Below are 24,856 nucleotides of genomic sequence, written 5' to 3' on the forward strand. Positions count from 1 at the left end.
ATTTAGCCCAAGCAAATTATTAAACAAACAAAATATAAAGTACAACTTCTGGAGTGGGGGGAGTCAGAATCTAGAGGTGCTACAATCCATTATCCAAACTGCTCAATTTTTTAAAAAAATTACAAGACATGTAAAGAAACAGAAATATTTGATCTATATTCAGGAAGGAAAGCCATCAGTGGAAGTCGTTTCTAAGTGTCCCCAGATATTGGAGTTAACATACAGAGATTTCAAAGTATCAATCTGTTAAGAGAAGTAAAGGGAACTAAAGAATCAAGGAAAAGTATGAAAACAATGAATAAAAATAGAGAGTCTCATCAAGTAAGTGGGAAAAAAAAAAAGGTTTTAAGGATCCCATGGAAATTCTGGAGTTGAAAAAGACAGTAATTGAAGTGATATAATCTCTAGAAATATAACATCAGATTTGAAATAGCAGAAAAAAAATCAGTGAACTTAAAACTGTATCAGTAGAATCTATTCAATCTCAAAAGAAAAAAAATTTAAGAGATGTACAGAAACTATGTACTAATATCAAGAATACCAGTTAACAGCAGAGAAAGGAGAAAAGGAGGGTAGAAAAATATAACAATAGAAAATAGAAAAATACTTGAAGAAATAATGTCCAAAAAAACCAACTTGAATATGATAAAAATACATTCATCTACATAATTGAGAAACTTGACCAACTCTATGTGGGATAAATGCAAAAGAACCCACACCTAGATACATCATGGTCAAACTGTTGATGAAGATAAAGTGAAAATCTTGAAAGTAGTAAGAGAAAAGCAACTTCTCAGATACAAGGGAACAAGATGTAGGAAGTGGCTAACAACAGAGGCTAAAAGGCAATAGACTTTTTTTTTTTTTTTTTTGCTTTTTTGAGGGCCGCACCCGCAGCATATGGAGATTCCCAGGCTAGGGGTCAAATGAGAGCTACAGCTGCCAGCCTACACCACAGCCACAGCAACACAGGACCCAAGCTGAGTCTGTGACCTAACCAAAGCTCACAGCAACACCAAATCCTTAACCCACTGAGCAAGACCAGGGATCAAACCCACAACCTCATGGTTCCTAGTTGGATTCATTTCCGCTGCACTACGATGGGAACTCCAGCATTAGACATTTAAAGTGCTAAAAGAAAAAAACCGTGTCCAGCACAATTACCTTTATAAATGAAAGCAAAGCAAAGACCTTCTTGAATAAAGGACGAGAGAATTTGTTGCTAGTAGTCCTTCCTTGTGAGAAATAGTAAAAGAAGCCCTTCAGGCAGAAAGAAAATGATACGAAATAATAATTCAAACCCATAGGAAGAAATAAAGGTGCTGGAAACGATAAATTTGTGGGTTAACAGAAAAGAGTCCATATATATTTTTGTTCTCATTTCTTCTTAACATCTCCAAAAATATAAGATTGTGAAAAGCAACAATCGTAACAGTGTTTTGCTGACTTTAAAAATATAAATACAGGAGTTCCCGTCATGGCGCAGTGGTTAACGAATCTGACCAGGAACCATGAGGTTGCGGGTTCTATCCCTGGCCTTGTTCAGTGGGTTGGGGAGCCGGCGTTGTGGTGAGCTCTGGTGTAGGTTGCAGAAGCAGCTTGGATCCTGCGTTGCTGTGGTGTAGGCCGGCGGCTACAGCTCCAATTGGACCCCTAGCCTGGGAACCTCCTAAGGCCAAGAATGCAGCCCTAAAAAGCAAAAACAAACAAACAACCAAATAAATAAATAAATAAAATGTTTTGGACAGGTGGGAGTTCCCAAGGTGGCACAGGGGAAGCAAATCTGACTAGTGGTATTCTTGAGGATGCACGTTTGATCCCTTGCCTCGCTCGGTGAGTTGGGGATCTGGCGTTGCTGTCAACTTCGGTGTAGGTCGCAGATGTGGCTTGGATCCAGCATTGCTGCGGCGATGGTGTAGGCTAGCAGCTATAGCTCTGATTCGACCCCTAGCCTGGAAACTTCCATATGCTGTGGGTATGGCCCTAAAAAGCAAAAAAAAAAAAAAGAAAATGAAAAAAAAATGTTTCGGACAGAGAGAAAATGAAAATGCTGCATATCAAAATTATAGGTGGTAGATAAAGTTATAAGGGGGAAATTTATTAACTTTAAATATCTATGTCAAAACAAAAGGTCTAGAATTGATCTTTAAGTTTGAACCTTGACAAACTATAAAAGGAAAAAAATAAACCCAAAGCAAGCCAATGAAAGGAAATAATAAAGATTAGAGTAGAATGTAATAACATAGAAGACAAAAATAATAGAGAAAATCAAACTAAAAATTTGGCCTTTGAAAATATCATTAAAAATGACGAAACTTTAACTGGATTGAACCAATAAAAAAGAAAATACAAAATTAGCAAAATCAAGAATGAAGGAAAGGGATCCGGCGTTGCCGTGAGCTGTGGTGTAGGTTGCAGACTTGGCTCTGATCCCACGTTGCTGTGGCTCTGGCGTAGGCCAGCAGCTGCATCTCTGATTAGACCCCTAACCTGGGAACCTCCATATGCTGCAGGTGTAGCCCTAAAAAGCAAAAACAAAAAAAACCCCAAGTATAAATAATAAAAGAATGAAGGAAAGGATAGCATGGTGGTCCCTACAGAAGTTTAAAAGGAATATATTGGAATATTATGACCAATTTTATACCAACATATTAGATAATTTACAAGCAATGAACAAATCCCTAAAGAGATACAAATTATCGCAACTGACTCAAGAAGAAATAGAAAATCTGACCAGACTTATCGAAAGTGAAGTAATCAGAATTCATAATTTAAAGTATTTCCATAATGAAAAGCCCAGACCCAGATTATTTCACTGGTAAATTCTATCCAATGTTTATAGAAAAAAATAACACCAGTCCATCCCATACTCTTTCAGAAGATAGAAGAAAGAACACTTACCAACTCGTTCTATAAGGCCAATATTATCCAAAGTCAAACAAAAACGTAAGAAAACTACAGACCAGTATCCGCTCTGAGCACAGATGCAAAAAGCCTTGACTCCATATTAACAAACTGAATGCAGCCACCAATAAAAAGGATTATATGCCACAACCAAATGGAATTTATCCTAGAAATACAAGGTTGACTTATCTGAAATCAGTTAATGTCAAACACCATACTGGATAATGGAATAAAGACAAAAAGCCATTTGGGATAGACAACACTCGTTTATAATAAGAAATCTCAAAAGACTAGACATAAAAGGGAATTTTTTTCAACCTGATAAATAGCATCTGTTAAAACCCACAGCTAATGTAATATTTAATGGTGAAAAATTGAATGCTTTACCTCTAAGATTAGGAACAAGAGTGAGGTTTGCTTGTACCACATCTTTTCAGTATTGCACTGGAGGTTCTAGCCAATATAACCAGGCAAGAAAAAGAAAATAAAAGGGATCTAGATTGGAAAGAAAGAAGTAAAACTGTCTTATATGATGTGATTCTGTAAGAATCAGAAAACCCCAGGAATCCACCAAAAAATACCAAAACTAATAGACATGTTAATAAGCAAGGTCACAAGAATCCAAGATCAATATATAGAAATCACTTGTATCTCTACGTACTAAGAATGAAGAGTCTAAAAATGAAATTTAAAATTATTTCCATTCACACTGCTATCAAAAAGAACAAGTATTTGGGTATTAAATTTAACATAAGTAAGACTTGTGTAATAAAAGCACAAAACACTACTGAGAGAAAATAAAGATCTGAATAAATGGAGAGATTATATGTTCATCGTTTGAAAGACTCAATATTGTCAAGATGGCAGTTGTCCCCAAATTGATTTACAAATTCAAAACAATTCCTATCTAAATCTCAGCAGACTTTTTTGTAAGAAATTGACAAGATGATCCTAAAATTCACATAAAAATGCAAAAGGCCTAGAATAGCCAAACCAGTTTTAAGAAACACCTGGAGTTCCCATCGTGGCTCAGCAGTTAACAAACCCGCCTAGTATCCATGAGGATGGGGGTTCAATCCCAGGCCTTGCTCAGTGGTTTAATGATCCAGCATTACCGGGAGCTGTGGTGTAAGTTGAAGATGTGGCTCAGATCCTGAGTTGCTATGGCTGTGGTGTAGGCCGGCAGCTACAGCTCTGATTCAACCCCTAGCCTGGGAACCTACATATGCTGCGGGTACAGCCCCAAAAAGACAGAAAAAAGAGAAAAGAAACATCTAAGTCTGGAGTTTCCTTGTGGCACAGTGGGTTAGGAATCCAGCATTGTCACGAGTGGCTTAGGTTGCTCCCTGCCCTCGGAGCTTCCACATGCTGCAGGTATGGCCAAAAATAAAAAAAGAAAGAAAGGAGAAAGGGAGGGAGGGAAGGAAGGTCTAAGTTTAAGGACTTTGCCTCATTTCAAAACTTATCATGGGAGTTCCCGTCGTGGTGCAGTGGTTAACGAATCCGACTAGGAACCATGGGGTTTCGGGTTCGGTCCCTGCCCTTGCTCAGTGGGTTAACGATCCGGCGTTGCCGTGAGCTGTGGTGTAGGTTGCAGACGCGGCTCGGATCCAGCGTTGCTGTGGCTCTGGCATAGGCCGGTGGCTACAGCTCCAATTGGACCCCTAGCCTGGGAACCTCCATATGCCGCGGGAGCGGCCCAAGAAATAGCAAAAAGACAAAAAAAAAAAAAAAAAAAAAAAAAAAAACTTATCATAAACCTCCAGTAATTAGCATAGTTCAGTATTGGCACAGGACAGGCATATAGATTGATGGAACAAAATTAAGAATTTAGGGGAGTTCCCATTGTGGCGCAGTGGTTAACCAATCCGACTAGAAACCATGAGGTTGTGGGTTTGGCCCCTGCCCTTGCTCAGTGGGTTGACGATCCGGCATTGCCGTGAGCTGTGGTGTAGGTTGCAGACGTGGCTCGGATCCCATAGGCTGGCAGCTACAGCTCCGATTCGACCCCTAGCCTGGGAACCTCCATATGCCGCGGGAGCGGCCCAAGAAATAGCAAAAAGACAAAAAAAAAAAAAAAAAGAATTTAGGGAAAAAGAGTTCCCATCGTGGCTCAGCAGTTAACGAACCCACCTAGCATCCATGAGAATGTGGGTTCGATCCCTAGCCTCGTTCAGTGGGTTAAGGATCTGGCATTGCCGTGAGCTGTGGTGTAAGTCGAAGATGAGGCTCTGATCCCTTGTTGCTGTGGCTGTGGTGGAGGCTGGCAGCTACAGCTCAGATTGGATCCTTAGCCTGGGAACCTCCATATGCTGTGGGTGCGGCCCTAGAAGACAAAAAGACCAAAAAAAAAAAAAAAAAAAAAGAATTGAGGAAAAAAACCTTAGCACTGATCATCAATTGATTTTCAACAAAAGTGCAAGACAATTCAGTGGGTAAGCATAGTCTATTCATCAAACTGTGCTGTGACAATTAGAAAACCACATTCAGGAAAAAAACAACAACAACAACAATCTTACACCCTCACCTTAAACCATATGCAAAAATAAACTCAAAGTGGATCATAGACCTAAGTTTAAGAGCTAAAACTATAAAACTTCAAAAGAAAGAATAGGAGAAAATCTTCATACCTTTGGGTTAAGCAAGGAGTTCCAGGATATGACATTAAAAGCATAATCTGTAAAAGAAAAATTGATAAATTTGACTTTATCAAAATTAAGAATTTCTACTCTTTGAAAGGTACAATTAAGAAAATGAAGAGATAGGAGTTCTCTTGTGGCACAGTGGGATAAGGCTCTGACGTTGCTACTAAAGCTGGTTTGATCCCTGGCCTAGGAACTTCCTCATGATGCAGGGATGGCCAAAAAAAGAAAAAGAAAATGAAAAGACAAGTTACAAATGGGAGAAAATATTTACATTTCATAAATCTGATAAAGGACTTGCATCCAGAAGAAATAAGGAAATTTGAGAACTCGATTTTTTTTTTTTAAGTGACCGAATCTGAGGCATATGGAAGTTCCCAGACTAGGGGTTGAATCAGACCTGCAGCTGCTGGCCTATACCACAGCCACGGCAACGCCCGATCCTGAACCCACTGAGCAAGTCCAGGGATCAAACCCGCATCTTCATGAATACTAGTTGGGTTCATAACCCGCTGAGCCATGAGGGGAACTCCTAGAACTGAATATTAATAAAACAGCATAGTTTTAGAATGGGCAAGTGATTTGAATAGACATTTTGCCTGAGTGTATACAAGAGGCTAAAGGGCACATGAACAGATGCCAGCTTTGTTATTCACTAGGAAAATGCAAATTAAAAATATGAGACACCACTAGATCATCCCCATTACGTGGCTAGGAGTCTGCATTGCTGTGGCTGTGGTGTAGGCCGGCGGCTACAGCTCCGATTGGACCCCTAGCCTGGGAACCTCCATATGCTGAGGGAGCAGCCCAAGAAATGGCAAAAAAGACAAAAATGAATAAATAAATAAAAAGGTACAACTTCCTTGGAAAGCAGTTTGAGAGTTTCTTAAAAAGTTAAAGACAAACCTAACATATGATCTAGCAATTCTACTCCTAGGAATCTACCCAAGAGAAGTGAAAATAGATTTCCACACAAAGATGTGAACACAAATGTTCTTGGGAGCATTGTTTGTAATAGCCAAAAGCTGGGAGCCATCCATATGTCTATCAGTCAATGAATAAATAAATCCATACAGTGGAATATTATCCGACAATAGAAAGGAATGAAATACTGACACATGTTATGACATGAGTGAGTCTTGAAAACATACAAAGCAGAAGAAGTCAGATCCATTTATGTGAAACGTCTGGAAAAGGCCCTTTTGTAGAGCGAGAAAACTGATCACAGGGTTGGGGTTGAGAGTGGTGATTAACTATGAGTGGGCATAAGGGAATTATCTGGGATCACGGAAGAGTTCTAAAATTGGATTGTAGTGGTGGTTGCCCAACTTTCTAAGTTTACAAAAAGAATCATCAAATCGTGCACTTAAAGTAGGTGAATTTTATGATACTAATTTATATCTAAAAGCAATTTTTAAGGAATTTTCTTATTTTCTTGGCTTTTTGTGCTTAAAACTAAAGGGCTCTTCCAAATCCTGAGGCAGCAGATATTGATTTGCTTATATTGTCACATAAACCCTCTGCCTCATATGTTTCACCTTATGTATCTGATAAAAGTTTTTAAAAGAAATACCTATATTCATGCCTGCCTTTGTTTCAAATACATTCTTGCAACACCTCTGTGTTTCTCAGTTCTATTGAAATGCTTTTTTAAATTAGTATTGAAAAATAGTTGATTTCCAATGTGTTACTTTCAGGTGTACAGCAAAATGGTTTAATTACACACACACACACACACACACACGTGTTTTCCCAATGAAACTATGAAATCTTGTTTCCGAAATGTGCCTTGGTTTTAATGATATGCTTATCTTTCCTTTGCAAACAGAATATGCTTCTCTGGGATCACTCTATGATTACATTAACAGTAACAGAAGTGAAGAGATGGACATGGATCACATTATGACCTGGGCCACTGATGTAGCCAAAGGTAATGCTTCGAATTTTCTTACAGAATTGGTGGAGGGCACCCTGACCTGGCGACTTAAGAAGGAAGATTTCTTATTCTGTGTCGTAATGTTCTTCTCTTTTCAAACCAAAAGTACCAAGAATTCTGCAACTTACTGTGCACATAGTATTTTAGGTCATTGCTTTTCTAACTCCTGCATTCCTTTTCTCTCCTTTCCCTTATTTATTTACCAAGTTCCAAGAGTATCAGTGGCAACCGGGGGGAAGCCATTTTTGCCACATTTTGTGACGTAATCGGCCAGCTTGTTTGACACATGAAATGGAAAGATCATAATTCTGTGTTGTTCTCTACTTAGACACAGTATCCAGAAAACATGACTTATTGTAGGAATTAGTTCTACTCATTTTGTATACTTAATAGTACCTTAAAAAATAGTAATCCGTTGCAAAAACCTTTTTTATTTGCCCTGCCATGGGAAAGCAATTCAGATTTTATTTTAGATTTAATGTAAGTTTGGAAATCATCCTTGGAATTGAAATATTTTTGATACACAAAAGTCCCTAAACAAGGTGCCTGGTTCTTTTTCCCTCTTAAATTCCTGCGTAGACAAATGCTTTCTGAAGCAATTTAAATTCCATTTATTTTTGTCTTTTTATTTTCCATTTTCCTAACTGAATGTTTCTAAATTTTATTTATAACTGTCACAGTTGTTTTGGAAACCAATTAATCTAAATAATGAATGCTGATAGTTACATTTGTATTCTAGCAACCCCTAGAAAGCAAGTGTGTCCAAATTTTACTGGGGCAATTAACTCCTTTGCATTTTGCTACTCCAATCTGTACAAACATTTTTTTACAAAACGAATACAAGGATATTTAGCCGTCAATGAGGAAAGCACCTCATACTTTGCTTTCACTGGGACGTCGCACAGGGACTTCCAAAAAGTAATAGTCTTTCCTTTGGGGAATTATCTTGTCCGTTTAAAGTTTTATCAACACCTGCCAAATTCTTCAAACAGAAAAAGTGAAAATTAAAAAAAAAAGTTTCATGCTAAATGCTGCTGCTTGAGTGATACTTCATTACCTTATAAGAGTAATAAGCGCAAGGTTTAGGATGGTGTACTTAAGGCTTTAGCTGTGTTAATTAACTTAATTGTGTATTCATGCATCAGACATCTCAAATCAGCCTTAAAATTTCACATTCTTCAAGACATTTTCATGTCACAGCATAGCCACTTCTCTCCATGTCAGGAATACACAGGGGCCACCTGTTTGTAAGCAGGGTAATGTGCTCTTACTGGAAATTGCCTGAAGCATTGTGGAAAAAGGAATACACTTACATAAATGTAAGCACATAACACAAGCAGTCCTTGACTTAAAACACTTCACCTTACAGACATTTGCATTTAGGGTGCTCAGCCAATTACACCCATCTTATTACTTAATGGCACTTAGGAAGGATAGATAGCAAACAAATCAGCTGACACCAGTCACTCGGCTTCCTGTTGTGCACACTCGGCTTAAGCTTTCCTGGCCTCCAACCTGTAAACCTCACCCCTCCTGGTCCCTTCCCCTGCAGCAGTCCCTGCAGAAGGGACAAGTCCTTTGGCTCCAGATCAGCCGGGTCATTCCTGGAGTTTCTCAAGAGCCCTGGCACTTTGCCACGGAAGGACAGGACGAGAAGGAACAGGACTAAATAGCAAACTGGAACTAGAAGTAAAAAACAGGGATGGAGAAAATGGGAGTGGACCATGGGACAGTGTCCAGAACTACACAGTAATCAAATAATACACCACTGTCTGGTGGCTAATGAATTAATCTGAAAGGAAAGTTTGGCCTCAGGTAAAAAGAGTGAGGCAGAGAAGAGACTTGTTTATTTATAGTCGCAAGTAATACTTAATATTTAAAGTAGCCTACTAAAGGAGGAAGAAATCAGTGCTTTCGGAATGACTTCGGCCTCTCCGACAAAGCTATGTGTAGAGCTTAGAGAACGTGTGAAATCGGAAGGCTGATCGTTGTTGATTCTGTTTTTAATTCAGCCATGCCCTTTGGTTTCACTGTGATTGAAGCCACTGAAGCAACAAGATATTGAGAAATCAGAGAATGAATAATTCATTTCAGATAAGAGTTGATTCATGCATTTTGAAATAGGCATCGCTTAACATCACTGCAGAGAGAATTATTCCTCCAAGGCAGAAAAAGATGCTTTTCTTTCTGAGTGGAAAGAAGAATGGAGGGCAGACCAGCCAGTATATCTGAAATTGCTACAAGTCAGTCAGCAACCTGTAAAAGGAACAATGAAAGCAAATAAACCTGGATCCAGTCTCCAAATGATTCCAGATCTCCCCAAAGTGACACCTGTCAAATCTCTTTAAAGAAACCTTCTGTTCTAAAATTGATGGAGGTATTTTTCAGCCTTCTTAATTGTTTGCAATAAAAATAAGGCGGAGTTGTAGGAAGCTCTATAAAACCATTACATAGAATTTTATATGATTGTGATTACAACTGTTTATGTACACTAAATATTCTATAAATGTATACTATATGTTCTACACAAATAATGTATAGTACTTTTTCTCATAACATCTGCATGAGGAAGAAAGTGTCTATATTTAAAGCTTTTGTACTTGAATGTTTTTTGAAATTCTTTTTCAGCAAATATAGAAACTATCTAGCTCTACCTCTAATAATAATTAAACAGTTTCTACCAGAAAAAGTATTCAGGAATTTGATTTTTTTTTTTTTTTAAAGGCTGCGCCTGCAGCATATGGAAGTTCCCAGGCTAGGGGTCAAATCAGAGTTGCGGCTGCTGGCCTACACCACAGCCACAGCAATGCCAGATCCGAGCTGCATATGGAAGTTCCCAGGCTAGGGGTCAAATCAGAGTTGCGGCTGCTGGCCTAACCACAGCCACAGCAATGCCAGATCCGAGCTGCGTCTATCTATGACCTACACTGCAGCGCACAGCAATGCCAGATCCTTAACCCACTGAGCGAGGCCAGGGATGGAACGTGCATTCTCATGGATACTAGTCGGGTTCATAAGCCACTGAGCCACAATGGAAACTGCAGGAATTTGATTCTTTTTTTTTTTTTTTTTTTTTTTTTTTTGTCTTTTGTCTTTTTTTAGCATCTCACCCCAGGCTAGGGGTCTAATCAGAGCTGTTGCTGCCAGCCTATACCACAGCCACAGCAATGCCACATCTTCGACCTACACCACAGTTCACAGCAACGTCAGATCCTTAACCCACTGAGCGAGGCCAGGGATCGAACCCTCAACCTCATGGTTCCTAGTCGGATTCGTTTCCGCTGCACCACAACGGGAACTCCAGAATTTGATTCTTAAAGCAAGAGAGAAATAACTATGAAATTCAGTTACAGAAATTATTAAAAGTTACTCAAGTTGTAACTAGTGAATTTTCACAGCTTGGACTATGTAGGACTTATTACTAGAAGAAAGTTCCTTAGTTCCAGTTACATCTTATTTAAGATCATTTGAATTACTAATACTTTTGTTGACTCTTTTCAGTAATATCCTTATTTGGTAAGAGTTTAAATTTTTTAAAAATTTTCTTTGTTCTTTCATGATTCTTCAAAATATAATCATCAGAACAGTAGAAAAATAATAGATTATTTTATTATTTTTTGGAATTCATATTATGGTCTGTTTTTTTGTTATAATTTTTTTAATAGTTATGTCCCCAATACAGTTTTTTTTCTACTGTACAGCATGGTGACCCGGTTACACATACATGTACACATTCTATTTTCACACATTATCATGCTCCATCGTAAGTGACCAGACATTGTTCCCAGAGTAGGTTATTTTTTAAATTAGCCTTTGTAAAACTGAAATTTTCTATATACCTAAAAAAGGAACCAAAGCCTAGTTATTAAATTATGTTCATTAACAAAAGAAACCTGTTTTATTGCCGTGGGGGGGATGTTTCTTCCGCTGTTTAGAAAACACAACTTGAGAAATAAAGAGAAAATATTTCAGTAGAAAATGTTCTTTTTTTTTATTCTAAGGGGGTAGACAATACATAAATACAGAGAAAGAGTCAAACACTACCTAAGGGGTAACTGTGAAATAGGTGTCTTTTACAGTATAATTTTTTATTCAAAATAGTAAAACTCTGCTTAATTTATGTATCTATCCAATTTAGTGAAGTAATTTGATTGGCATTCTCAGTATGTTGTAGAGAATTTTAGAGTACATTTAAATGTAGATTATCTCAAAGATTTATCCTTGTAAGAAGAATAAAATATCTTGTAACTACTGTATATTTTTCTGTCTAAGGATCACCAAAATCCTTCACCAGTCACACCTACTGAATTAAACCAGTTCTCCTCACCCTACCCTACCTCTCCTCCCAGGGTCTTATTAGAATGAGGACTGAGAAGATAAACCAGACATGCAAATGAAAACTGAAATTTTTGGTCAGAACTTTGGCTGATTTGGTGGTGGAACACCTTAGTCATTGGAGCATTTCTTCCAATGGTATCTGTGCTATTTTGGGACAGACTCCAGAAAATTAAGGTGTCCTTATTGGGTATTGTAAGAAGCTAGCTTTATCCACAATCAGATTCCAAATTCAGAGAGGTTAAAGCACATAAGGTTTCCTTTTCATATAAATTTTCCTGATATAGACATATCCTGTCTCTGATCCATCACGGAAGAATAGAACACATGAATTTAATTTTTGCTATGAAATCCTTTGCAAAAATATGAAAAATAATAATGATGTTTAAAATAGAAAGGTAAAATAGAAAGGTAATGCTGATGCAGTGTTGAAAAATTATATTAATAGGCCTTTCTTCCTTCTTGTATGAAAAGGAATGCACTATTTACACATGGAGGCTCCTGTCAAGGTGATTCACAGAGATCTCAAGTCAAGAAATGGTAACGTAGTCATATCTTTTTATTTTACCCACTTTATTATAAAATATATGCACCTCTGTATAGAAATAAGCATCATACTTTCCTTATCTTTTGTAGCCAACTATTTTGACTCACTGCTGATATCATGAAGATCTTTCCACTATTAATAAATGTCAAAATCCTCTACATTATTTCAAGAGGCTGCATAGTATTCCACTGTATAAATAGCACAGAACGTGGACATTTGGGTTGTTTACATTTTTTTTCGCTGATAAAAAATGTTGAGCTTAATACTTTTTAGTAACACTTTTCAACACATCCCTAATTATTTCTCTGGGATCATTTTCTAAAAGAGGTATTGCCAGATCAAAGTGCTTAGTCGTGCCTTTCTAGTCTTCTATTTTTAGATGGCTCTCTGTACTAGTAGTTTTGAGTTTTGTGCTTGCTGTTCCTGAATTATTTGGTGTAAATTTTTTATGTCACTCATACTACCTGGAGGAGTGCCCCAAAATGATCAGCTTTTTGGAAAATAAAGGCTTTCTTTTTCTTCTTCCTCGTCTTCTGTAGCTCCTAAAGTTTATCTGTGATCCTGCATTTCATCATTCAGGGAAGCAAGCACTTTTAAATGACTTAAAGGATTAAATGTTACCTTCAAGTAGGAGTGGCAACAGAATGCTTCTTCCCTTCATCACTTGAGAGTTAACAGAGAAAGGCAATGGGATTATTTAGCTAGCCAGCACTCAGAGTTTGCTACTTAAAAAAAACCCTACTCTCAGTTCATTTACATTCTTTTATTATTTATATACTTTCTAAGTGATTCTTCTAAGTATAGAGGCGGAGAACTCTTTTTTTTTTTAGGAAATCTTTAAATCACTGCAGTTTATGGTTATGGCTAAGTCCTGATAGTGTGATCCTTAAGTAGGTAGTCGTGGTCAGTGGAGGAAGAGGACTAGGGAATTGCCCAGTGGCCCAGGACCGTGGTGTTTGTCCGGATGGGGAAAGGGGACCTGTTGGCTGTTCAGTTTGGGCCGTCACCCTGACCCAGACAGTCAATTCCAGCTGATTGCTCTTGCCCTTTTTTAGGTCATCACTTATTCTTTGGCTCTTCATAAGCTTCCTGGGGCTAAATCCTTTTGATATATATTGGCCAGCAGGAAGTCCTTAGGAAATGATCTAGAATCTAATAGGAAGTATCAGAGATTTATGACTTCATAAATTTTCAGTTCATGCTCAGAATTTCAATCTAAATAAGTCATTTAGCTTCTCTCCTTTGCATGCTTTATATCAGTATATCCTCAATATCCCATGAGAGAACGGTAAAATTATCCCTGCTGTCATTATGAAAACTAACAATAGGGAATGATCCCATTTTTTAAAATTATTATTTATGCAGTTACTTGATGGGAAAATGCATATGCTTTGAAACAATATAGATCTAACCTTTAGCAATTTGGGGGGGGTGGAGAAGAGGGAATAATAGGACTTTTATTTTTGAAGTTATATATTTTTATAGTGTTAGATTTTTTAAATGAATTTAATCATCTTATAAAAAACAGTAATTTTTAAAATAATTGAATATAGTATTAACAGTATTTATATTTTTATTTGAAAAATGTATAGCTTCTTATACATAGTATCAGATTTACCCTTAGGCTATTTCTGTGCATTAGATCATGCAAAAATTATTTTCCCCACTTACTGAAGTCCTTAGTAAGAGTTAACAAATGTTGATAATCTACCTCATTCAAAGCACTGTGTGGCTTACAAAGGAAATGCTAGAAACATTTCTTCAGGATTCTGTTCTTGGCCTCACACCTTCTTTTGCTCTTACTCATTCCCATAAACGCTCCATCTACATCTTATCCCCCTCAAATAGATCACAGATCGCAACTTTTATTTATTTTTTTATTTTTTTTATTTTTTGCTTTTTAGGGCTGTACCCACAGCATATGGAAGTTCCAGGGCTAAGGATCGAATTGGAGCTACAGCTGCTGACCTACACCCCAACCACAGCAACATCAGATCCGAGCCGAGTCTGTGACCTACACCACAGCTCACAGCAACGCTGGATCCTTAACCCACTGAGCCAGGCCAGGGATCGAACCTACAACCTCATGATTCCTAGTCAATGGATTCGTTTCCACTGAGCCACAGATCGCAACTTTAAAACTATCTATCTGCCTATTGAACATATTCATATAGGTATTTCATATAACCCAAAATATACTGTCTCCAAATTGATCTTTTCATCTTCTCCTACCCCCTAAAGGATTATTCCTGCTCTCCCTTTCTCAGTGAGCAGCAATACTAGTTGCCTAAGCCAGAAATTAAATAAAAGGGATTACGGGTTGATTGCAGAGCTCCTATTGTAACCACTATCTGTGTTGCCTCTATTTTATCTCCTCTGTGACTCCTCCTCCTTCTCCCACTCCTGCCCTCCCACCCCCCCATGGCCAGTTATCCAAACCCAGCTGATCCTGCTTCCAAGCCATTTCTTAACTGGGTCCACTGTCATTTGCCACAGCCTTTGTGCAGGCACCCCCATCGCTCTTGGACTGCAACACCGGCGTGCTCATTGAGCTCCTGGCCTGCATTCTCTTCCCCTCTGCATATTTGCCCATTTCATTCCTCTCTTCGAAATCATTCATTGGCTTTTCGCTTCTCACAAAGACTCTTCTGGACCTGGCCCGTGCCTTCCAAAATTGCATGCCTTTTCCTCTGCTCCAGACCTTTTCTACAAGTTCGCTCTTCTACCTCGAAAACTGCTTTCTTCCGCCAGCTCTCCTCTTTCTGGGGAACCCTAATTTGTTCTTCAGGTCTTAGCACAGCGTTGGTTCTTCCAGGAAACGTCCTCTGACCTCCGTACACTTAGACTCCTTAGGCTGCTCCTTGGCTCTAGCGCAAGCTCCATGTCTGTCATGGAACTTATGTCCCTTTATTATCAATGTTTGTTTAATTGTCTTTACCATTAGACTGTCAGCTCCGCCAGAGCGGAGACAATACCAGGCTCTCTCACCTTCCCCTGCTAGAACCTAGTGCTTGTCTTGCCCATAGTATATGCTCAACAAATATCTGTTGTATGAATGCATGAATAAATAAATATTATCTCTGCCTTCAAGAAAATTATTCCGCGGAAGGAAAAACCATATATACCAAGAAGTAATAATGCTAATAACTTACATATTGACAGCCTAGTGGCAGAACCCAAGTAGAAATTTGGTTCTCTTGAATTCTACTAATCTATAACTTTTTTACCGGACAGTACTGCATTTCAGTTAAACCAATGTCTTGAAGCCTTTTTAATCGGCACCTTGTAGGATTAGTTTTTTGTTTTTGTTTTAATGTCAGCTTCGTCTTGAAAAATCTTCAATGCAGTAAATACTTTGATTTTAACTTTCATAATGCATGTGGAAGATAGGAATAGAAGTTTATGATTTTTTTTTCAGTGTAACTCAATTAGATGATTTTCACAATTTATCTTTCTTTTCTTTTAGTTGTTATAGCTGCTGATGGGGTGTTGAAGGTAGGACTCTTTATTTTCATTTTTAAAACTTATCTTAATTGGGGAGTTCCTGTCATGGCTCAGAGGTTAATGAACCCGACTGGTATCCATGAGGATGCGGGTTTGATCCCTGGTCTTGCTCAGTAGGTTAAGGATCCTCTGTTGTCATGGGCTGTGGTGTGGCTCAGATCTGGCGTTGCTGTGGCTGTGGTGTAGGCCAGCAGCTGCAGCTCCAATTCAACCCCTAGCCTGGGAACCTCCATATGCCATGGGTGCGGCCCTAAAAAAAAGAAAAAAGAAATTGTATTAATGGCAGATGGTAGGTTTTGTGACTGAAGATTCTTTTATTAGTAAGTAGAGTTGATACTCATTGCTCTTTTCTCAGATCTGCGACTTTGGCGCCTCTCGGTTCCACAACCATACAACACACATGTCCTTGGTGGGAACTTTCCCATGGATGGCACCAGAAGTTATCCAAAGTCTCCCTGTGTCTGAAACTTGTGACACATATTCCTATGGTGTGGTGAGTTCATTTCTCATTTTTTTTTTGCTTAAGGAAATACAAAAAGCAAACAACCTACAGAAGTGGGGTATAACAATTTAACACAGTTTTGAAATGCTGATGCTGTGTCTGGTGGAAGACCTAGAGCCCTGGCAACAGAGAGAATATTTTCTAATTACTAGAAGGTTTACTTTGATCATGTTTATGCATCTGAATTATTTTGTTCTGTGTTGAGAGGAAACCCATGTCACTTCCAAGAAGCAGATTAGATGGAACCTAAAATAGCGTTGGGCCTGATGCCCCCCTATGAAAGTGCCTTCCTGGCTGGACAGAGACCTGAACATCAGTGGAAATGCAGATCATTGGGAACAGGACTTCACTGTAAGGAGTTACTCAAACACTACCAATAGATCTGCCAAATGAGTTAATAAATGAGGCAATACTGAGTGTCAGCGATTAAACAGATGAGTGAGTTTCTGGAGACTACAGAAGAAAATGTGCATGGCCTTCCCCAGGTCTGCTGTACGTCTTACGAAGCCGTGGCTGTCTGAAATATGACTCTGAGGACTCAGATAAGAACAGCAGAGCACCGGAGTTACAAGAATAGAATGATGGGGGGGTTGCAGGGGGTGGATGCTCAAGGAATGAAGCTGTTAAGGAGCAGAAGCTGCTGCAGAAGATTTTTTTTTTTTTTTTTTTTTTTGTCTTTTTACCTTTTTTCTAGGGCTGCTTCCCGCGGCATATGGAGATTCCCAGGCTAGGGGTCTAATCGGAGCCGTAGCCACCCTCCTACACCAGAGCCATAGCAATGTGGGATCCGAGCCACGTCTGCGACCTACACCACAGCTCACAGTAATGCCAGATCCTTAACCCACTGAGCAAGGCCAGGGATCGAACCCACAACCTCATGGTTCCTAGTTGGATTCGTTAACCACTGAGGCACAATGGGAACTCCTGCAGATGTTTTGAGATGGATTGTTCTTGAGGAATAAATTGTATCTGCATTAGCAGAGGGAGGAAGTGGGGGCAGTGTGGAGTAGAGAGTGGGAGGGGAAAGTGGGCAAGGTAGTTTTTTGGTGGAGGAAGGAATTCATCTGTTACCTTTTTTTTTTTGGTCTTTTTTTTTTTTGTCTTTTTTTCCGTTTGCTGCACCCACAGGCATATGGAAGATCCTGGGCCAGGGATAATTCCAACCTGCAGGTGCAGCAATCTGTTGCCCTTTTTAGAGGATAAGTTTTTATCCCTAAACATGCTGTATATCCTTTCAAAAGTCCAAAAGAGTGTTTGGAACCCCCTGTCTTCACATCTCATCTCCCAGTCATTCTGCCTCTCCATTTATTTTTTTTTTTCTTTCTCTTTTCTCTCTCTCTCTCTTTTTTTTTTTTTTTTTTTTCACTTTTTAAGCCCATACTCATGGCATCTGGAAATTCCCAGGCTAGGGGTCAATTCAGAGCCACAGCTGCCAGCCTACGCCACAGCCACGGCAACATGGGATCTGAACCACATCTGTGACCTTCACCACAGCTCACAGCAACACCAGATCCTTAACCCACTGTGCGAGGTCAGGGATCGAACCTACATCCTAAGGGGTGCTAGTCAGGTTCCTTATCACTGAACCACAATGGGGACTCCCCATTTTTTAATTTTTTTTAAAAAAGACACATTGGCGTTCCTGTCATGGCTCAGCGGTTAACGAACCCAACTAGCATCCGTGAGGACTTGGGTTCGATCTCTGGCCTCACTCAGTGGGTTAAGGATCCGACATTGCCGTGAGCTGTGGTGTAGGTTGCAGAACAGAAACTAAAGTAACCTGTTATACAATTAGTCACAAATATAGTCCTTGAGGGTTTTTTGCCCATACACTTGAGTATCGTCTAAAGCATGTCTTTGTAGCAGCAAGGCCCTGCCACAACTGTGCTTGGCTGAGTTCACAAATCTGTTGTAACCTGTAGCTTTGCTGTCACTTCTCTGGCTCTCCTCTCCTGCTAGGCTTTGTTTCCTGGAAGTAATAATGAAAACCTTCTGCCACTGCCACAGCTACTGCTGCTGTTGGAACCACCATAGCCACCTTGGTTTTGTGGTTTGGCAAAGTATTGGCCTCTACCATCATAGGGGCCAGAACTTCTGCCTCCAAAATTTCCTCCTTTCATGGGTCCAGAATTTGAAGATTGGTTGTTGCAATTGCCAAAACCATTGTAGCTTCCATCACCTCCAAAATTGCTTCCATCATTGCCAAATCCATTAGAGCCATCCCCACTGCCACCACATTCACCACCACCACAGCTGCCACCCAAGCCACCTTGACCAGTGAAGCTTCCCCCACAGCCTAAGTTGTTGTTTCCGCCAAAACCACCTCTATAACCACCACCAAAGTTTTCAGAACCACTTCAGCCTCTTTGGCTGGATGAAGCACTAACCATCTTGCTTGGATTGGGCTTTCCTTACTTCACAGCTGTGGCCATTCACTGTGTGGTATTTCTTTCTTTCTTTCTTTTTTTTTTTTTTTCCTTGTCTTTTTTTGTCTTTTTGCCTTTTCTGGGACTGTTCCCTCGGCATATGGAGGTTCCCAGGCTAGGGGTCTAATCGGAACTGTAGCTGCTGGCGTGCACCACAGCCACAGCAACGCGGGATCCGAGCTGCGTCTTTGACCTACACCACAGCTCACAGCAATGCTGGATCCTTAACCTACTGAGCAAGGCCAGAGATCGAACCCACAACCTCATGGTTCCCAGTTGGATTCATTAACCACTCGCCACGACGGGAACTCCTACTGTGTGGTATTTCTGAATGACAATCTTGTCTACCGAGTCATGGTCATCAGAGGTTACAAAAGCAAAGCCTCTCTTTTTGCCACTGCCTCAGTCAGTCATGATTTCAGTACTTCAATTTTCCCATACTGTTCAAAATAATCCCTCAGGGGATGTTCTTCAGTGTCTCGCTTAAGGCCACCAACAAAAATCTTTTTCACAGTTAAGGGAGCACCAGGTCTTTGAGAATCTGCTCTTGAGACAGGCCTCTTTGATCCCACAGCTCTTCCATCCACTTTGTGTGGCCCCGCATTCATGGCTGCATCCACCTCCTCCTCCACGGAGCATTCATAACAAACCCGAAGCCTCTGGAGGACTTGGCGAGCCTCCCTCATTACCACACAGTCTGTGATTGTTGCCCATTTCTCAGAATGGCTCCTCAGACTCTTATTCTGTGTGTTTCTAGGAATGAAGGCTATAAGCTATTTCAGACAGTTAGCAAATAATTCTTACCAGAAGAAGGGAAGAACCCCACATGCTACTGAAGAAATATATTCTTTTCTCTTTCTATTTTTTTAAATTACAGTTGATTTACAATTTTGTGCCAATTTCTGCCATACAGCAAAGTGACCAGTCATATATATTCATTCTTTGCTTCATATCATCCCCCATCATGTTCTGTCCCAAGAGATTGGACTCAGTTCCCTGGGTTGTACTGTAGGACCTCATTGCCCATCCATCTTACATGTAATATGAAGAAATATATTCTAAAGCTGATTCCATATGTCAAAACTTACTACCTTCTAACCATCCTGAAAATCATCTTCTGGGAAGTCTGAAAATGGGGAATATTGTTACGATATAAGACTCTTTGTCAGATTATTTCCTTTTATAAAATTATATGCCTTCATTTTTTAAGCAAAAATGTATTTATTGTGTCAGACACTGTGCTGGAGACCAACTTAGGGCAATTTAAGTTTTACTTTGCTGGATCCTTGGGACCAGTGTCTCATTTTATTCTATGGAATCAGGACCCAGCAAACCTTTTCTATAAAGAACCAAGTAGTAAATATTTTAGACTCTGAGGGCCACTTACTATTTCTATTGCATATTCTTTTGTTTTTTTATAACCCTTTAAAACTGTTAAAACCACTCTGCTGTAGCAGGGTCTCTATGAGACCCCTCTTGTTCCAGGTTGGAAGACAAGCAGCACGGCTAAAGACGGTTCCTAGTGCTTTGACAAGAGACCACAAGTTTCACTCCTTCCACTTGCATGTGGATAGAAACACACTTAGATGGTTCAAGTTTTTAAATTATTTTGCACATTTATGTGAATGAAAAACTTTTGAGGCTCATTTTAGCGCTCTACAAGTTCTTGTACAGTGCTTCTACTTTTAAAATTCTCCCCGAGTCTTGGAATTTCCCTATCTTAAAAATTTTTTGACCAGAAAGACACAACTATGAGTTCTATATAGAGTGAACTTCTGGTTTCAGTATTATTTGCGTTTATGAAAGCACTTCACGCTGCCTTCTTCCAGAGCCTTAACAGTTGCCAGAACTTTGTTGACACGCACCCACCTGCTTTTCCTTAGCTGAAATGGAATTTGGTCCCAGTGACCTGGAACAAATTCCTTCCCCCTGTAAACGATAAAAGATGTTAGGAGGAGTTCCCATTGTGAACAGCAACAAATCCGACTAGGAGCCACGAGGTTGCAGGTTCGATCCCTGACCTCGCTCAGTGGGTTAAGGAACCGGCGTTGCCGTGAACTGTGGTGTAGGTCTCAGACTCAGCTCGGATCTGGCATTGCAGCAGCTCTGGTGTAGGCCGGCAGCTGCAGCTCCAATTTAACCCCCAGCCTGGGAACCTCCATGTGCTGCGGATGCGCCCCCTCCCCCAAAAAAGGTTAGGAGGTGATATTGTTTGAGGGGTTAGGGTCTTTCTATATCTTTTTGTCATCCCTTTCACTCATTCTGGATTTACTCCACCCTCCTCAATGTTAAACATAGTTTGAATCAACATTTCCGAACCTGCAGGTGTTCTGCTTATTTTATTAAAAAGCTTTTCTTCAAGTGACTGCTCACTCCTTTTCAGTAGACAGGCCTTGAACCTTTCTCTTTGCAAATTAGGTGTACTGTCTCCTTGTTTACTGACTCTACTTTTGTTTTGTTTTGAGAGGTTAACAAATGCTTAACAAGGGAGTTCCCGTCGTGGCACAGTGGTTAACGAATCCGACTAGGAACCATGAGGTTGCGGGTTCAGTCCCTGCCCTTGCTCAGTGGGTTAAGGATCCCGAGTTGCCGTGAGCTGTGGTGTAGGTTGCAGACGCGGCTTGGATCCCGTGTTGCTGTGGCTCTGGCGTAAGCCAGTGGCTACAGCTCTGATTCAACCCCTAGCCTGGGAACCTCCATATGCTGCAGGAGTGGCCCAAAGAAATAGCAAAAAAGACAAACAAACAAAAAAAACAAATGCTTACAAATCATTCTATCAAGTAAATGAACTTCCAGCAAACTATACAGCCAGTCACTGATTATATCCAGTGTCACTCTGTATTTACATACCTGACACTGCTCTTCAGAACCTGTTTGCCTCAATCACATGCCTGTGGTATCAATTCTACATTCCTGTTAGAGTCTTCTTGTAACTGGTAGAAGAAAAAAAAAAGCCTGTTGAGTGAATCTGTTCATTTTAAAACAGTATCTGCTCTTTTACTATATTAAAGAGAGAGGCTGACTTGAAATGCTGGTTATTCTTATCCCATAGCTGCATCAGCAGAATTCCACTTAGAAAAGTGCACATATGCTAATTGAGTTATAAAGGACAAATCTGGATTTTATTGGATTCTGACCCTTCCCATTCTACCCTCAATTAACTCCATTAGTGAAAGAGAAAGTACAAGGCCTGCTTTATTGAGCCTTTTTGTTTAAACAATCACAAATGTTTTTAAAATGAAGAAAGCATTACATGCCCAAAGTAGGTATTCCCCAAAAGAGCAGGAAGGACAGTTGTTAAGATAGGGGCAATGTTAGTTTTAGAAGTTTGTGGTCCAGGGAGTTCCCATTGCGGTTCTCATTATGGCTAATATCCTTGAGGACACAGGTTCGATCCCTGGCCTCTCTCAGTGGATTAAGGATCCGGCATTGCCGTGAGTGGTGGTGTAGGTCCCAGACAAAGCTCAGATCCCACGTTGCTGTGGCTGAGGTGTAGGCCGGCAGCTGTAGCTCTGATTCAACCCCTACCCTGGAAACTTCTATGCTGCAGGTGCAGCCCTAAAAAATCAAAAAAAAAAAAAAAAAAAAGAAGAAGTTTGTGGTCCATGAACTTTGGAAATGATATCTATCCAGGAAACCAATGCAGTTATGTAGAATTTTTAATGTCCTTTCAAAATAGGCAAGTAACCCGAGCCATGTCAGTAGGTACATCCATTTGCCTAAAATGTCCCATAGTTCCTTGAAAGTCTATTCTGTTAATTGAGGCCACACACACACATAGCTGTCACATGCAAATGAATAAGACCATAAAAAAGTTGTCCCTTTTTGAAACCCACCCAAAAACCCCAATATATTTTCCCTTTTTATTTTTCTTTCTCAGACTTGCTGAGAAAGCCCTTAACAGTCTCAAAAGTCCCTGGCCCTCCCCAGCTTAATTAACCTGTGTTTTTTTTCTTAACACATGGTGAGACTGGCCAGCTTTGTACAGCCTTAAAATAAATGTGCTGGAAACTGCCAGAAATGGATCTTGTGATCCTTGCCTCTACATTGGTAAACTTTGCTAGGTAGCCAGTTTTTTCTCTTTCTATTTTATAAGGAAGGAGATTTTTCCTATCCTCTTCTGATTACTTTTCTTAAAAGACCAAACCAGAAGTGTTTAGAATTTTATCCACAAAAAAGAAAAGACTTCAGGAAAGCCAAAATCACTGAAGAATAAGCCTTCTGAGAACCCAAGGCCTAGACACTCTTTAAAAACAAAGCTCTCCTAATGGCAGTGCAGAAAGTATTACCTTCTTAGAAGCTTCTTAGCCAAAACCAGCTTTGAAAATAGAGTGGCTTAAGAGCAAGTGTCACTGCTTCGCTTGTCTGTGAGCCCTGTTCCAGAACCAGCCCTGCTCAGGTAATGGCTTTCCATTGTTTGTAAAAGAAAAGGCAGGAAAAAGTACACAGCTTTGTCCAAGTTTCTCTTCTGGAAGCCAAAAATAGAAATTTTCCTTGCAAAGTGCAGTTTAAACGTGGGGACGTCTCAATATAAAATGAGTTGGAAAATATTTTTAAGGTGAAAGATCGCAATAACGTTTGGCCTGCATCCCCATAACTGATATTTTCAGGCATAGTTCAATATATTTTTAGATCTCTGAGTGACTTCTTCCACAAAGTTACTGTTTTGTGCCAAATGTCATTTTGTTCAGCAGAAAACACTTGTTGTCCTCCTATCTCATACCACCTACTTTTTGATACATTTTTGAGTCTGGCGAATAATTAATAGGAAATCATGAGACGTACTGATCCTGGGATGAAAGACTCATTTGGGCTTCGGGACCCAGCGGTTAAGGACGACGGCCCCGCCAGTTTCACATCCGTCATGCAGCTCCCTCAGTTGTAATAGCTCTTTAGAGACACAGAGAGGGAGGAGAAGGAAACTACCTTATTTTTTTCCCAGGGTTAGAATCCTTGGAGAAATATAACTCGGATCTCAGTAGATGTTGGACACTTTCCACCTGAATATGTTGGGACAAGCGTGACATAAATCTTTTCCCGGCATCATTCCCCAGGCTCTTGGTCTTGTGCTTCACGTCACAAAACCCAGGCAGCCTTTGTGCATGCGCTTGGCGGGGGTTGGGGGGGGTTGGGGGGGAGCGGTGTATGGTGCAGGCAGGACAAATCCCAAAAGGAGGGGCATGAGGCTGCCCCTCCCAACATCTTGGGGTCCAGAACGTTTGATTTGTTTGAGGTAGCATCATTCTTGGCATTCTCCTTAGGAATACCAAATCGTTCGTGCACTTGCTCTTCATACCCCATCCCCTCCCCAATCCCAATACCAGAACAGTGGTGATTGCCGCAAACTGAGGGCCTTCATTTCCTGCCCAGCCCTCTCCCCTGTGCAAACCCTGTGTCAGAGTGACCCCATACCTGTTCTGGTTCCCACCCTTCCTGTACTTGTGTGGACTAGAGTCATCCCCTTCTGAGATGCCCCTTACCTTCAATCACTTCTGTGACTGACTCAGAATTATTCAGCAGCTCTTCTAAAGAAGTACCTTATACACTTGATTAAAAGCCCAAAGAGCCTTCATTGAATTTTTTTTCTCCTGCTTGAGCAGCATCTGCCAATTTCCCTGATTTTCCTGCTAATTATATTCGTATTAGCCAGAATTCATTTAACATGTTACGGCTCGAATAAGACAGAGCACTGGCTGAGAAAATAGTGGATGTAGGAGTTGCTTGAATAGAATCTATATCCTCAAATCTACATTCTTTTTTAGAAATGGGTTTTTGGTTTTAGAACAACAGAAATGTAAATCAGAGGTGCTGAATTCCTTTGCTTCTGCCATGGCTTTGTACCTAAATCAGGGCCCACTGCAGCCTCTCTCATACCGTAGCTCTTCCCACTTTACAGTTACCTGAGGTCATGACCTTGACCTTCAGGGTGAGACAGCAGGTTCATAGGCCAGCTCTGCCACCTGATAACTGAGTGTATTGGGGCAAGTTTATTTAATTCCTAAAGCCTTAGTTTCCTCATCTATACAATAAGAATGCTATCTACCTGATAGGATTGAGATT

The 24,856-nt window shown here is 40.1% G+C and overlaps 1 protein-coding gene across 6 annotated transcripts in view; it reads left to right on the plus strand.

Moving 5' to 3' along the window:
- Positions 1-24,856, plus strand: part of MAP3K20 (mitogen-activated protein kinase kinase kinase 20) — a 204,077-nt gene that overhangs the window by 99,235 nt on the left and 79,986 nt on the right. For all 6 annotated transcript variants that reach the window (XM_021075200.1, XM_013990583.2, XM_021075199.1 and 3 more), the window contains exons 4-7: positions 7,375-7,476; positions 12,292-12,357; positions 15,831-15,859; positions 16,224-16,361. In XM_021075200.1, coding sequence (XP_020930859.1) covers positions 7,375-7,476; positions 12,292-12,357; positions 15,831-15,859; positions 16,224-16,361 — 335 coding nt within the window. The remainder of the gene's footprint in view (positions 1-7,374; positions 7,477-12,291; positions 12,358-15,830; positions 15,860-16,223; positions 16,362-24,856) is intronic.

The sequence above is a fragment of the Sus scrofa genome, chromosome 15 (assembly GCF_000003025.6).
Source record: "Sus scrofa isolate TJ Tabasco breed Duroc chromosome 15, Sscrofa11.1, whole genome shotgun sequence".
NCBI lineage: Eukaryota > Metazoa > Chordata > Mammalia > Artiodactyla > Suidae > Sus > Sus scrofa.